The sequence below is a fragment of the Dreissena polymorpha genome, chromosome 6 (genome assembly GCF_020536995.1).
Source record: "Dreissena polymorpha isolate Duluth1 chromosome 6, UMN_Dpol_1.0, whole genome shotgun sequence".
Classification (NCBI taxonomy): domain Eukaryota; kingdom Metazoa; phylum Mollusca; class Bivalvia; order Myida; family Dreissenidae; genus Dreissena; species Dreissena polymorpha.
Window position 1 is genome coordinate 12,229,301 of NC_068360.1, and position 13,149 is coordinate 12,242,449.

Below are 13,149 nucleotides of genomic sequence, written 5' to 3' on the forward strand. Positions count from 1 at the left end.
CCTACAAACATTGTCCCTGCCCACTTTACCCAGGAACACCCTTTTTTATATTTATGTTTACCGTCCATTTGCAAATTTGTACTGCTTGGCTTTACTAACAACAGTGGTAACTGAAAACGTTGGAGTATGTATATATAAAGTCTCGTATACATGGAAATATTCCATTCAGTTTTTGCGAATCTGCTGTAAATATTAAGCACTTTTTTCTGTAATCACACTTATATACTGACTGAGTGAATATTTAATCTGAATTCCTGTTAAAAACAATTATAAATAGTTTAGTACATGTTAGTGTTTTTATATAAAGCATACCTTTTGTGATCATTTCAGATACATTTTTAAACATGCAATTGTTTTGTATTTATTATTTGTATGCCACCCATCGAAGAAGAGGGGTATATTGTTTTGCTGGTTGTTGGTGTGTCAGTTGGTAGACCAGTTCGTTTCAGATCAAAAACTCGTCAACGAATTTACCGATTGGCTTGATACTTCACATGTTCATTGGTCTTGGACAGTAAATGACCCCTAACGAAATGGGGGTCACTAGGTCATAGGTCAAGGTCACTGTCACAATAAGTGAGAAAATCGTTTCCGATTAATAAGTCATCAACGAATAGACTGATTGGCTTCATGCTTCACATGTGCATTTGCCTTGGACAGTAGATGACCCCTATTGAAATTGGGGTTTATTGATCAAATGTCAAGGTCACTGTCACAATTTAAGTGGGAACATCGTTTTTGAGCAATAACTCATCAATGAATCGACCGATTGGCTTGATACTTCTCATGTGCATTGGCCTTGGACAGTGGATGACCCCTATTGAAATTTGGGTCACTAGTTCAAAGCAGTGATTGGGGGGCATATGTCTCCGACTACGCAACTCTTGTTTCTCTGTTTCCTTATAGTATTAATCCATCGTCATTTGAGTATTAATAAAATATTCACCATGCATTATCACTTTATGAAAATGATACTCGTTTTGGCATTAAAAATGATAGTTAATGATGTGATAACATACTGATGTATATTATATATTGTATATACTGATGTATGTTACTATAACTTGACACCAAAACAAAGAGAGACAGTACTCCGTGTGTTCAGTGACTATTCCATTGTACCATGACAGGATGCTTTTATACTAGCCTGCTAGTTTTGATATACATCATGTAACTACATGTTACTTTTATGCCATATATATATATATATTTTATCTTATATAATATTGTTTCATTTGTTTTCATAAATAAAATTAAATACTATATGAACTTATACACTTTGAAATCGATTTATGTTAAAAACTAAATAACCATTCTTAGATCTATCAGTCAACATATACGGTTAAACGATATCCGTTTCAGTTTTTACACATATCAAAAACTGATAATTTTTAAATTGATATATTTGTATGATTAACTTATTTATCTGTCATCATGGCTTATAAATTATAAGGATGAAAGCCATGGGAAACATTTCACAATTCGTGTTGAAGATCAAACAAGTAAGATGACAAACATGTTTCCATAATGATAAAATTCTGTGGTATTAATAAAGCTTGTATGATAAGTTTGGTTTTTCGTTAATGAAAACGGTATAAAACAACCTAAACAAACATTTATTGAAATGAGACTGGATGTGACTTTTATGAAGTAATATTGGAAATGTACTGGAAATGTACTCCAGATTTACCTTTTGAACATTAGGCTTGTTACATGTATAAAAATAAGCGTTAATCAGTCATGGAGATGTGGCCATGATTGGAATTGAGTCAAACAATCGCCACTGCTTTTGCCATGACATTGTATCATGATAATATCAGTTTTGTCCCAGTTCTTTTTAGAACATGCTCATATTTAGCTAGCTGGATACGGTGAAGTCTATCTGTACAAATAACTTTTCTTAAACGACAAAGCCTGGAGATGCTTTATATATTGGTCGGTATATGAACGTGCAAGGATCCTAAAGATGCTCGTTTATACATTGTGTTTTCTAAACAAGTTTATGCTGTAAACATATGAAATTATGCATAGCCAAAGTTTTACATATCTCTTGACTCGAAGAAACCAATGCACCAAAGTTCATTGAGATCTAATGTTAAGGTAGCGTTGCTACCAAGCCTAATATTAAATTAGATTGAACATTTATTCCAAAGTTAATTTATGTATACACAGGAGTTCTCATTTCCACAATGTCAAAAACTCTTTCAAGGATTTGGACTTCTTGATTAAGATTGTTTATAACATTTAGTATTTGTCAAGAGTTTGTTTCAGTTTTGCTTGCAATATTCTTTAATGTCCTTGTTCCTCCCAATTGTTACCTAGCAAGACATTAACATTATACTATTTCTGCTGTAGGGAATTAATTAAGGCAAGCATTTCATTTTAATGATTCTTTGGATGGATGTGTGGTTTTGTGCTTTATGTTTTATACAACTTTTGAAGCTGTGATACAGGAAAATATGGACACATTTGTCTTTGTTTAAAAAAGGACTAGCTGTATGTCCACCTACAAACGGTACTGTCTTATCACTGAAGTGCATCTATCAAATCTTTCTTTTCTTCATGTTTTTTTGTTAAAACCATCTTCAATTGAATTGCTTTTATAAAGTGAAGTAAGTTTAGTATTTGTTAAAAAGTATGGGGTATTGTTCATAATCCAGTTGTTAAAATTGTTATAGTTATTCTTTGATAATGCATATCACATATATGGTAAATATTTATTTTTAGTTCCATAATGTTCTAAATATTTGACATTGACTTGTTACATGCACATATGTAGGTATTAGTCATTTACTTCTGTACATGCACATCTTTCTTCACTAGAAATTGATGTGATGTTTTATTTTTTTTAAGAACAAATGTATGAAAATATTTTGCTAGTCGTACTGAATTTATAGTGTTTGTAGCAAATTGAACTCACATTTTTAAAAACAGAGGGCTCCATTGCATTGGACAAGGGCACAAATCAAGGTCAGATTTCAAACTTTTGTTGTCTACATTTTGTTTTTTCTCGAGGTCTTCATAATGTATTGAAGGTTTGAAATAGAAATTCAGATTTCTACCCCTCACAACAAAATGATTTTCCATTTCAGATCAAGGTCACAATTCACACATCAAAATTCAAGTACATTTAGTTTCAGCTACATATAAACTTCTTAATGCTTTTTATTTATTTAATATTTCTTTGGATGATTATTGTAATTATTTCTTGTCCGTCAATGTTACAAGTTAAATCTTTTATTCAAATTTTGTTATACACCATACCTTCTCAATGTCTTGAAGTAAACTGAATGTTAATGCCTTACTCAACAAATACTGTGTGCCATAATCTTACCCATGCACTCAGTTAAAGATCATGTTTAATTTATTTTTGATGTCATAGAACTGTTTTTAAATGTTCACTTTTCTTATGTATGTTAAGTGTGGATGTTTCATTTCATTGTTTTGGCAGAAAATACAAACACAATAAAGTGCAAAGAAGAAATATTATTTTTCGATTATTTAACCCAGCAATAACAAGTGAATCTCGATATTGTCTTTTAATGACAAACACATGATTTAATATTATTTCACGTATATGTGAATGAAGATTCTGATAAAATGTTACGCCTCAATGTCATGATAAAGCAACACGTTTGCAAATCCACACATGTATTCAAATTCTTTCACAATATGGGGAACAATACATTATAAGTGCGGGCAACAATGAGAAGATATTTTTTGGTAACATTAGATGTCTTATCACATCGTTATCGGTAGTAAATACCATTTAAGTACATATCATTGTCGACACTTATATAACCATAATATCATTCATAATATCATACAATAAACATGTTTGTCATGCAAATGCAAACTAACATATCAACGAATAGTATCGCTAATTATGAAATATATGCCTTCACATATAGCAACAGAATTTTATATATATACATGTATTGCACATGCTTTGCTTACGATGACCCCGTCCGTCATAAAGGAATATATATGTAATTGCCTCTAAAGGGATGAGTTCGAACGTGCACACACGATACAAATATTTCTTCCACTTTCCAGTCACACGATGTCTCCACATACTGCAATAGACATTACGAAAATACCCACGAACAAGAACCGGGCGTTGATATTGGAACGTGCGGACGTTTGTTAACAAACGCCAGCGATATTGGCGATGTCCTACACGGTGGAGTGATTGGGCAGTTTTCTCCCAGCCACTTTGATGAGGGCGACGATATCACCGAGGAGAACGAATATGCAGAACCAGAAGAAAACGAATACCATGTCCCAGAGTTGATCATTAAACATCCTGATATAGTGGTATGTATAGTCTAGTTCTGCTTGAATGTTTTGAGGTTTTATGAGTGCTCACATACTGCTCGTACTGCCCACCGACCCTGACGGTCAATAGCTGGGAGTTGGATTAGTGCATGTAATGCGTAGTCTTGAGTTATTTTACACCATATTCCGTTCACTCTTTATGCCCGTCATATTATTATTCCTAATGAAAAGTGATATAGGTGCGCACGTGATGGCTTGCTTGTGTAACATCTTACATGGCATTTGTAATACAAAAAAGAAAACCGATCAAAACACACTGTAGGTTTGATTAACTGTGCTGCCTGCTAGAAAGTGGAACACAATGATTTTGTTGATTAATATATGGGATTAAGCGTTAAAATAAGCAGAATCTGTGTTTATATTAGCGCCCAAAAAACTTTCTTATACGACTTGCTTCAGACATGAGAAATAACTCGAAATGCATAAAATTCTAAATATAAGATCTAAATACAATTCGATGAATTCCTGAATCTGTGTAGTCAGTTATATACACAGAACGTCGTTTTACAGGGGCCCAAAGCTAAACGATAATAGCACTGATAGTATCAGTATTCACTTTAAAGGATTCCTTAATGAACAATATAAGCTATATAACTTGTTTTATTTTTAAGATAACTAAATAAACCGTAAACATATTTACAGGATTTACCAATAAACTTTAATTTTTATAACATAAATAAATTAAATAGTGTTCTGCCTTACACGAGATCAAGAGGAACAATTGAAACAGATAATGAACAAATTTACAAACTTATCTTTTAATACTTACACAAACCTTTGATAGTTTCGCAAAACTTTTCTGTGAAAGAAAATACATTAATTTGCCCAAGTCTTTCGTATGACATAATTGAATGAATGTTGTTAAGGTTGAATGTTCTCTTTTCAGGACTCTCAATTTGGTTCATTGAATCCCGAAACTAAAAACGTATACAACGTCCTTGGTGACCACGAGCTCGAAATAATAAAACAACGTCACGAGATCTACGAGAGTTACGCGCCGAAACACGTGTACAGCTGTCTGGAAGATAAGGGCTTCGAGGAGGCGTATACAACTAGACGGATCAGCGACCCTATTGTGCAATCGTGCGAGAAGAAGACATTGGGCGAGTGGCTTGACGCCCTGAGCCTAGGATTCTACCTTCGCACGCTAGAGGACAATGGTTGGGTGAACCTGCTGGTGTTGAGAGAGCTGACCGAAAGCGATTTGGACAATATGAACATCAGGGACCGGAAACACAAGAATAAGATTCTCACGGCCATTAATCATTTGAAAAGCAACAATTAGCAAACAGAAGGATTTGGAATATACTTATTCGAAGTCCGGATGCACATACACTTACAAAAGAACCTCACAACATCGCTTAATTTGGATGAATAGTATTGCTGCATGTAAGATAGAGATTGACGCACATTTGCATTTTGTGTTCTTTTCAATGTTCTATTATCTGTCTTGTATGTTGCACTTAAATTAGAAAGTGTTTATTCAAAATATTAATGACACAACAATGCTCGTTAAACACAATAAAAACAATCTTACACCAACGAACACTCGTTGAACACAATAAATACCGTCTAAACTGAGTGAATCTAGGAACTCGATGCAAGTGCTTTATAGCACGTTATTTTTTTGTTATTTCATATTTGATGTTCGTGATTTCGGTTTTTCCAGTGTGAATGCAAAGTGCACACATACGTTGCTTACTTCACATTATTTAAAGATGTCAACTTGTTGCTAGCTGGAAACATAACACAGTTATTTTGGGTGTTCTAATATGGAGTGATGAAATTGTATTGTGAGAATTACTTCACGCACGGATTGGTGACTTGTGTTCTGAGACTGAGCCAGTATTGACAGAGGTCATCCGATGAATGTTAAGTTAATTGGAAAATTTTAAAATGCATGAAGTAGGTATATGATTTGTTCACAACAATTGTTTCATAACGTACCTCTAATGTATACACATGTGTTCTTAATTGCAGGCTGCCTTTTAAAATTCTGATCTTAAGAAATATTAGTTAAATGTATGCTTCTTGTTCTTTGAACAACTGGTCGTTTATGCACCTACATGTTTCATTAATGCATATACATATGTGGAGCAATGCCCATTTCAGAGTTAAATGCAGTTGAACAGCGTCGTGGTCACGTCGAGTCAGCTTAGGACCAAAACATAATTTTGTTTGAGATTAGCATGCCAAAACGATGCTATTTACTCCTTAATTAAAAAGATAACGGCAGATTACATCAATTTTTGCATTTCGTGTGTTGCAAACGTGCACATATAAGCATGTTCTTCGGACTTGGTCCAATATTAACAAAGTTTCTAAACACACGAACAGAACGTTTGTTTTTTCATTGCTTATTATATAAAGTTGGCAATGGTAAGTTGAAGTTTTGTTTTATGAAAAAGGTACCAGACACGTCGCGTCATTATAGAGTAGTTTAAACATGTTGACAAATACAAACTATTTGTTGAATTGATACATATTACAGGTTCAAAACATGTTATATCTCATAGGTTTCTTTATCCGGCACTTAAACTGATATTGCTCATTGGTTTAAGCCTAAAACTGAGTGTAGACATATTGGCCTAGCCTAAAACAGAGACTTGCCTCATCATCATAAGCCTGAAACTGAGTCTAGCCACACTCACATTAAAAGGTAATCATGATCCACTTGTACGTTTGTAACATGAGCAACCATTGTATGAGTTGCCATTTTATGCATATTATATTGTTATACATATTACATAATGTGTATTCGTGGTTTATTGACTGGTCCCTCTGTTACATACATGTCGAAGATGAACGTGCTAATGAGCACACAATGTGAGTTTGATAAATATTGTATGCACTTACCATGAAAACCAGCTCGTTTTGTTTACGTGATTTTTAACGACTAGTTCCACTAAGTACTGCGGTTATGCCAACTGTATACCATCGTGACTTCAAGTTTGGGAAATCATTTCACTTATACATATAGGATCTGGCACAAGTTGTAATATCATACTCGTCCAGGAAATTCGTTAGTAAGCTCGCCAAAGGCTCGCTTACTAGCAAAATTCCTGAACTCGTTTAATAAAATATGGTATAATATGACAACGAGTGTCAGATCTGTTTTATCACATGCTTTTAAAGGGACTGTCAACCACGAATAACGAAAAAAGAAAAGTTCTAAAATATCGTATTTTGTACAATTATTAGGTTATATTGATTAAAATATCACGACTGGTATATTACATTACTTGAAAAAAGTTCATATTTTCAGTATATTCTGTAATTAAATTTCGCGATGTGAAATCGAAAGTACATCGCGAAAATATGTGACATAACTATATACACACTATAAATAAAGCAAGTATATTGGTCATTTTATATATACAATTCACAACGCATGCACAATTTGCATTACTGGGTTTACCACGTGACGATGATGATCAATCTACTGGCGTTATTTATAGTTAACTGGTAGGTTCCTGGTAGACATATCCAGTAAAATTTATTACCGAATATTCTGAAAATATTAAAACTTAACCATTTTTTTAAGTAATGTTATATACCAGTCGTGATATTTTAATAAATATAAACTAATGATTGTAAAAAATACGGTATTTCACAACTTTTCTTTTCTTCATCGTCGTGGTTGACAGTCCCTTTAAATGAGCAAATTAAATAAATATTTACGCAAACATAATGATAAATCCCAAATGTTGCTTATATTTCGTGACGTCATTTGACGTTGCAACGTCATTTCAGCAAAATAACAAAATGCGATTGGTCAATCGAATGCAAATAAGCCAATTAAAACGCTTAAAAAGTATATTACAAATGTGTAAGATAAAATATTCGTAATGTTTATATTAAATGGAAACAGGTTATGGGATGTGATAAAAAAACGTCTTGTAGTGTGCCTGTCAAATGGTACTTATCAAATAAACGCGCTAAATGTTTCTATTTTTCAGATAACAACTTATCGAACGGGATCATGTATTATGTGGGAAACGAGGTGCATGTTAAGTGTTTGACAATCCATAGTAGCATATTGTAACCAGCATTTAAAACAAAGAGGTCTCGGAGATTTTATAAAGTTCTTACAATTCCATTTTAAGTGAATTACTTTTCATCACACATCTTTGGGAAACTCTGATATGATATAGACATAATTTGTGGGCGTTTGAAGAAGCATAATGTATTAAATCTTATGTTTGACTTTCTACCTGGAAATACGATAAACAGTAACAACTAAGAACAAGGCGTTTGCGTAAAGACGAAGAACACATGTGACGAATCATTCAAAATATAGCCATTACTTCACTATGCACTATGCATCAAGGGATTCTGCGATAACTTTCTCCAAATGTTCTCATTGATCTGTGTCAGAAGAAAAACTAAGGTATCTAGGGTCAAAACACGCTGAAGTCTAATGTTACACATTTTGATTAAATAAAAAGACAAACGGGGGCCAGCGGCCGGACAGCAAAGTTTCACTAAACAATTATCAATTGCATAGTCTGATACGTTCGGTCTGATGCATTCATCGGTTGCCATCCGATGCTTGTTTTTATCCTCAAAAGGGGAACATAAAACGAGTTATTTTCCATTACGACAGTTTAAAAATGGGTTACAGGGTACAACATTTAAGTTAAACGCTTCTACAAAACGTTTCTTTATTTTTTGAGAGTAAAAGTTGTTTTTAATGTAAGAGGAAAAATAGTCATGCCTGAAATTGCTATAATACTTTTATTTTATAAAAACAACGTGATAACACTTTCAAGATCATGACCACAACTTACTGCCATCCCTTTTATATTTAAATATGTTGGTGTGTTTTTTTTTTCAGAAAAACTTTAACTAAAATCAGATATGTGCATTTTTGTTTAATTTGAATTCGTTTATTTGATCACTTGATTCATTAATATGACTGTCCAGTTTAACCCATTTATGCCTTGCGTTTAGAAAAAAGGCATTGGCAAACAGCGTAGACCCACATGAGACGCCACATGATGCGGCGTCTCATCAGGGTCTGCGCTTTTGCTTAAAGGAATTTATGTAAGAAATATTCTAAATATAGAAATAAATATTTATTAGACATCCCTAATTTTGAAAATAAATTGATCCAATATAGAAGGATGGGAGAGTCCACTAGGCATACATGGGTTAATGATTTCTGTAACAACAGCTGGTGTTACCTAAACATCACATTTTTTGTCTGAAGAATAACATAAATAAATTTCGTCGATCTAGCTATAGTGCATTTCATTTATGAGTAGATTTATAGAACGTTTTTAGATCAATAAAGACGAGATATAATATATATTTTTCATGTTCCGTAATGATTTGTGAGGTGGTGTAAACTAGCATTTTTCGAATAGATACCATAAATATGTATAAATCTTGAGATAATCTCGAATAAATTATGGGTCATGGTGTCGTAAAAAATAAAGCGAGCCAGAAAACCATATTTGTTCTGTATCTAAAAAGGTTTTCAATAAATTAAACACCATTATGGTTATTAGAAATGCAAATACCCATATTAACTATTAGTTGCTTTCTATGGGCAATGTTTAAATTGAATGCAATTCATGCCTTTCATTACTCAAACTTTCATGAAAGCATGTGAAGACTTGTATGTTCGCTTATGAAGACTTGCATGTATGCACGTGAGGTTTTACCTTGTATACGCAATATGTTGGACGTCGCCTATATTACACTATAGCTTTATTATTATTATTATAAACCTGATTTATAAAGCACCCTTTCATGTAATAAAACACGTTCAAAGGCGCTGACATCAAGGCCAGCAGATTGACATATGACTTTATACATTGAGTAAGAGTTTTAAATAAAGGCAAGAATAGTTTCTCACAGCAAAATAGTGCAATACTCTGGGAGATTTTTAGCTCATACGGTCTGAGGCTAACTTAACAAACTAGCGATATTTTAACATACACCCACGATACTCTTAGTGATGCTTACTCAAGACGCACACTCCGTTGAAGGCTGCTGCATCGGCAAGACATATGCACATGCTGGTCTTAAGGTCACAAGACGCGTTTTTGTCCAATGGACACTTGCTGCCAGTGTCACAAAGGCCTCCATAGGATCCGCCTGAAATGCAGCTATCAAATGGATCTAAAGGAAGAACTTCAGTCAAACTGAACGTGCAATTATTGCATTCACAATTCATAAAGCTCATACTGTAAGTGATGCGCTCTTATTGCAAGGATAAACATGTATATACATTTCAGGTCATTACTAAGATGATATAGGTTTATAATTTACAACAAGTAAAGGGCAGTAAACATTGCTCAACTATAGTTAAAGCATGATAAAACATCCAGTACCGGCGACTTACCATCCGCAGTCAAGTTTTACCAGTAGTCAAGACATAATTACACACCTACTACTTTGCATGAAAATTGATTTGTTTGGTACATGGAACAAAATGTACAAGAAATAACACGAACCCTTATTTGTACTTATGTTAGGTACACACGCCGTTCACAATGTCAGTGCCAGGCCTACATGTACACAGCTTTGCGATAGGATCACAAACAGCGTTCTTGTCCTTGGAGCATGTATCATTGTTACCGTCACACCTGCCGCCAGGTTTTCCATCTGTAATATAAATAAGTGAAACTCCAGCTGTTGGAGCAGTATAACATTCTCATTATAAACAATTAGTTTGTCCTTTATTTAAGGAAAGTGAACAATTGCCTAAACAGTACGAATATTAATAGATTAAAGACAGATATGCAACATTTTAAAGAATAAGCACATTTGGTTTTCTTTTATATTCAATAGTTCTAATGTGTTCTTGATTTTTTTCTATGTGTGCTTTTTGGCGTGTCTTTAAACAAATGCTCTTGTTGATTTCAATATTTTTTAATTGAATCAAAACGTGTAAACGCTGCTTTTTATGACCTCAGACAACGTTAAATTATACCATTAAAAATATAATATGTTTAAAGCCAAATTACGTATCTGTGTAAATGTATCAATATTTGACAAATCGTTGGTCCTTTAAAGGCCTCAATGAGTAAAGATGACGATAATTATGTTGATGATGATAATAATTGTAAAAGTATTGCTTCTGCGTATAATGATGATGGATAATCAAACGCTCGTTTGTGTTAAATACTGACTTGGGTTGACATCAAATTTCGGAACCAGTAAAGGCTTCATGCAAATACACACGTTAATAAAATTGTAAACATCAAACATCAAAAGCAAATGCTCGAATTTCGTGAATTGATTATTATCTTAGAATGCAAGTCTATTTCCTATTTTATTACAATATATACACAGTGTCTAACCATTATCGTCTGAATGTATGACATTTGAATTTCAAAAGAACTTTACGGCCTAACCTCTTGAGACTTTTTAAAGACAAAAATGCTGATAACGTTAAAAAGCATTTTTTTGTTGGACATGTCTATGATTCACTCAGGTTAAGTCCGTATGTACAAATTGACAAAATATGTAAACGTCCATTCAGCCATTCACTTTGATTATTGTTTCATCAGTGTATTATGATTAATTGGTGTATTTTTATTCGCATTGGATGACATAATACAATTATTTAATGGATGTGAACACCCGTCTTTGCCGTTAAACAAAATGGTTTGACCCCAATAAATTGACAATACCTCCCTTTATGTAATGGTTTACACTTATTGAAGAAGAATGACATTGGCTTTACAGTTAGGTCGAACAAAGAGGATATATTGGACGTGTGGAATTTTTTTTTTTAATTTCAGGGCCTTCGATCTCTTAGAGTTCCCGAGTGTTGTATTAGCTGATAAGACTACCTTATGGATTTGAAAGCACTGTGTTTATAACTAAATAAAATACTAAGATTGATTCTTGAGTATTACACACAAATCTATTTCATCGAATTACGCATCAATTAAAAAATGCCGTAATTTTTCATATGAATAACGTTACTGAAAAGGGTACATTTTGTGTATGAATATGAATAAAGGTGAATTTGTGAATCATGCTAGATCAAGCAAGTGGCGCTGAAAACATGGTATTAACATAGCCAATAGGTAAAAATCACGTACCTGTTTGACACCAAGCTATTACACTCGGTGTACCACGACATGCGCATCTTGATTCCGTTTCAGATCTTTTACGACGAGTTGCTTCAGTAGTAGTTTGACTAATTTCCAAGCAAATCGAGATTTCATCCATTTGCTGACATTGGATATTGTTGTTGCATAATGAACCAACGACTCCTGAAAATAAAATGTAAGAACGGCGTGTCAAAGATGCCTAACTAGACATAGAACACATGGCGATTAGGGAAAAATTGTTCAAACCAATTATATGGGAAACAATATGATTTGAAATAAAATACAGATTAAAACAATTTTCCAGATTCAAACAAATATCTTGCCTGGGCATTGACATATTCCGTCGGTAAGACTCTCGGTAGAAACACCATGAATGCATTCTATTCCATACTCAGCGTCCTCGCACATATTACCTCCTCCAAGATCACACTCCTCTCTCGTGTCAGCTAATGTATTTTAAATATAACAACAACAATTACAAAAACTTGCTACTAAAACTTACCGAAAAATAAGTTTACTACTCCAACAACTATTACTACTAGTACTAAATATGTTTTTCATACATCTCTTATATCTAGATATTAACACAAAATTAATAATGCAATATATTACCTAGACATTCACAAATTCACAAAATTAACCTTACTTTCGATTCTATGATTACATAAAATTTATCAGAACTAAAATGCAAATTAATTTGACATTTAAAATAGAAGTTCTTACGATCATGTCTCGC

General features: G+C 33.4%; 1 protein-coding gene across 5 annotated transcripts in view; it reads left to right on the top strand.

The window, feature by feature from the left end:
• Positions 1-7,091, top strand: part of LOC127833654 (phosphatidylinositol 3,4,5-trisphosphate 5-phosphatase 2A-like) — a 148,772-nt gene extending 141,681 nt beyond the window's left edge. For all 5 annotated transcript variants that reach the window (XM_052359047.1, XM_052359049.1, XM_052359048.1 and 2 more), the window contains 2 exons: positions 4,057-4,317; positions 5,225-7,091. In XM_052359047.1, coding sequence (XP_052215007.1) covers positions 4,057-4,317; positions 5,225-5,623 — 660 coding nt within the window. In that variant the 3' untranslated portion in view covers positions 5,624-7,091. The remainder of the gene's footprint in view (positions 1-4,056; positions 4,318-5,224) is intronic.
• Positions 7,092-13,149: the final 6,058 nt, after the last annotated feature.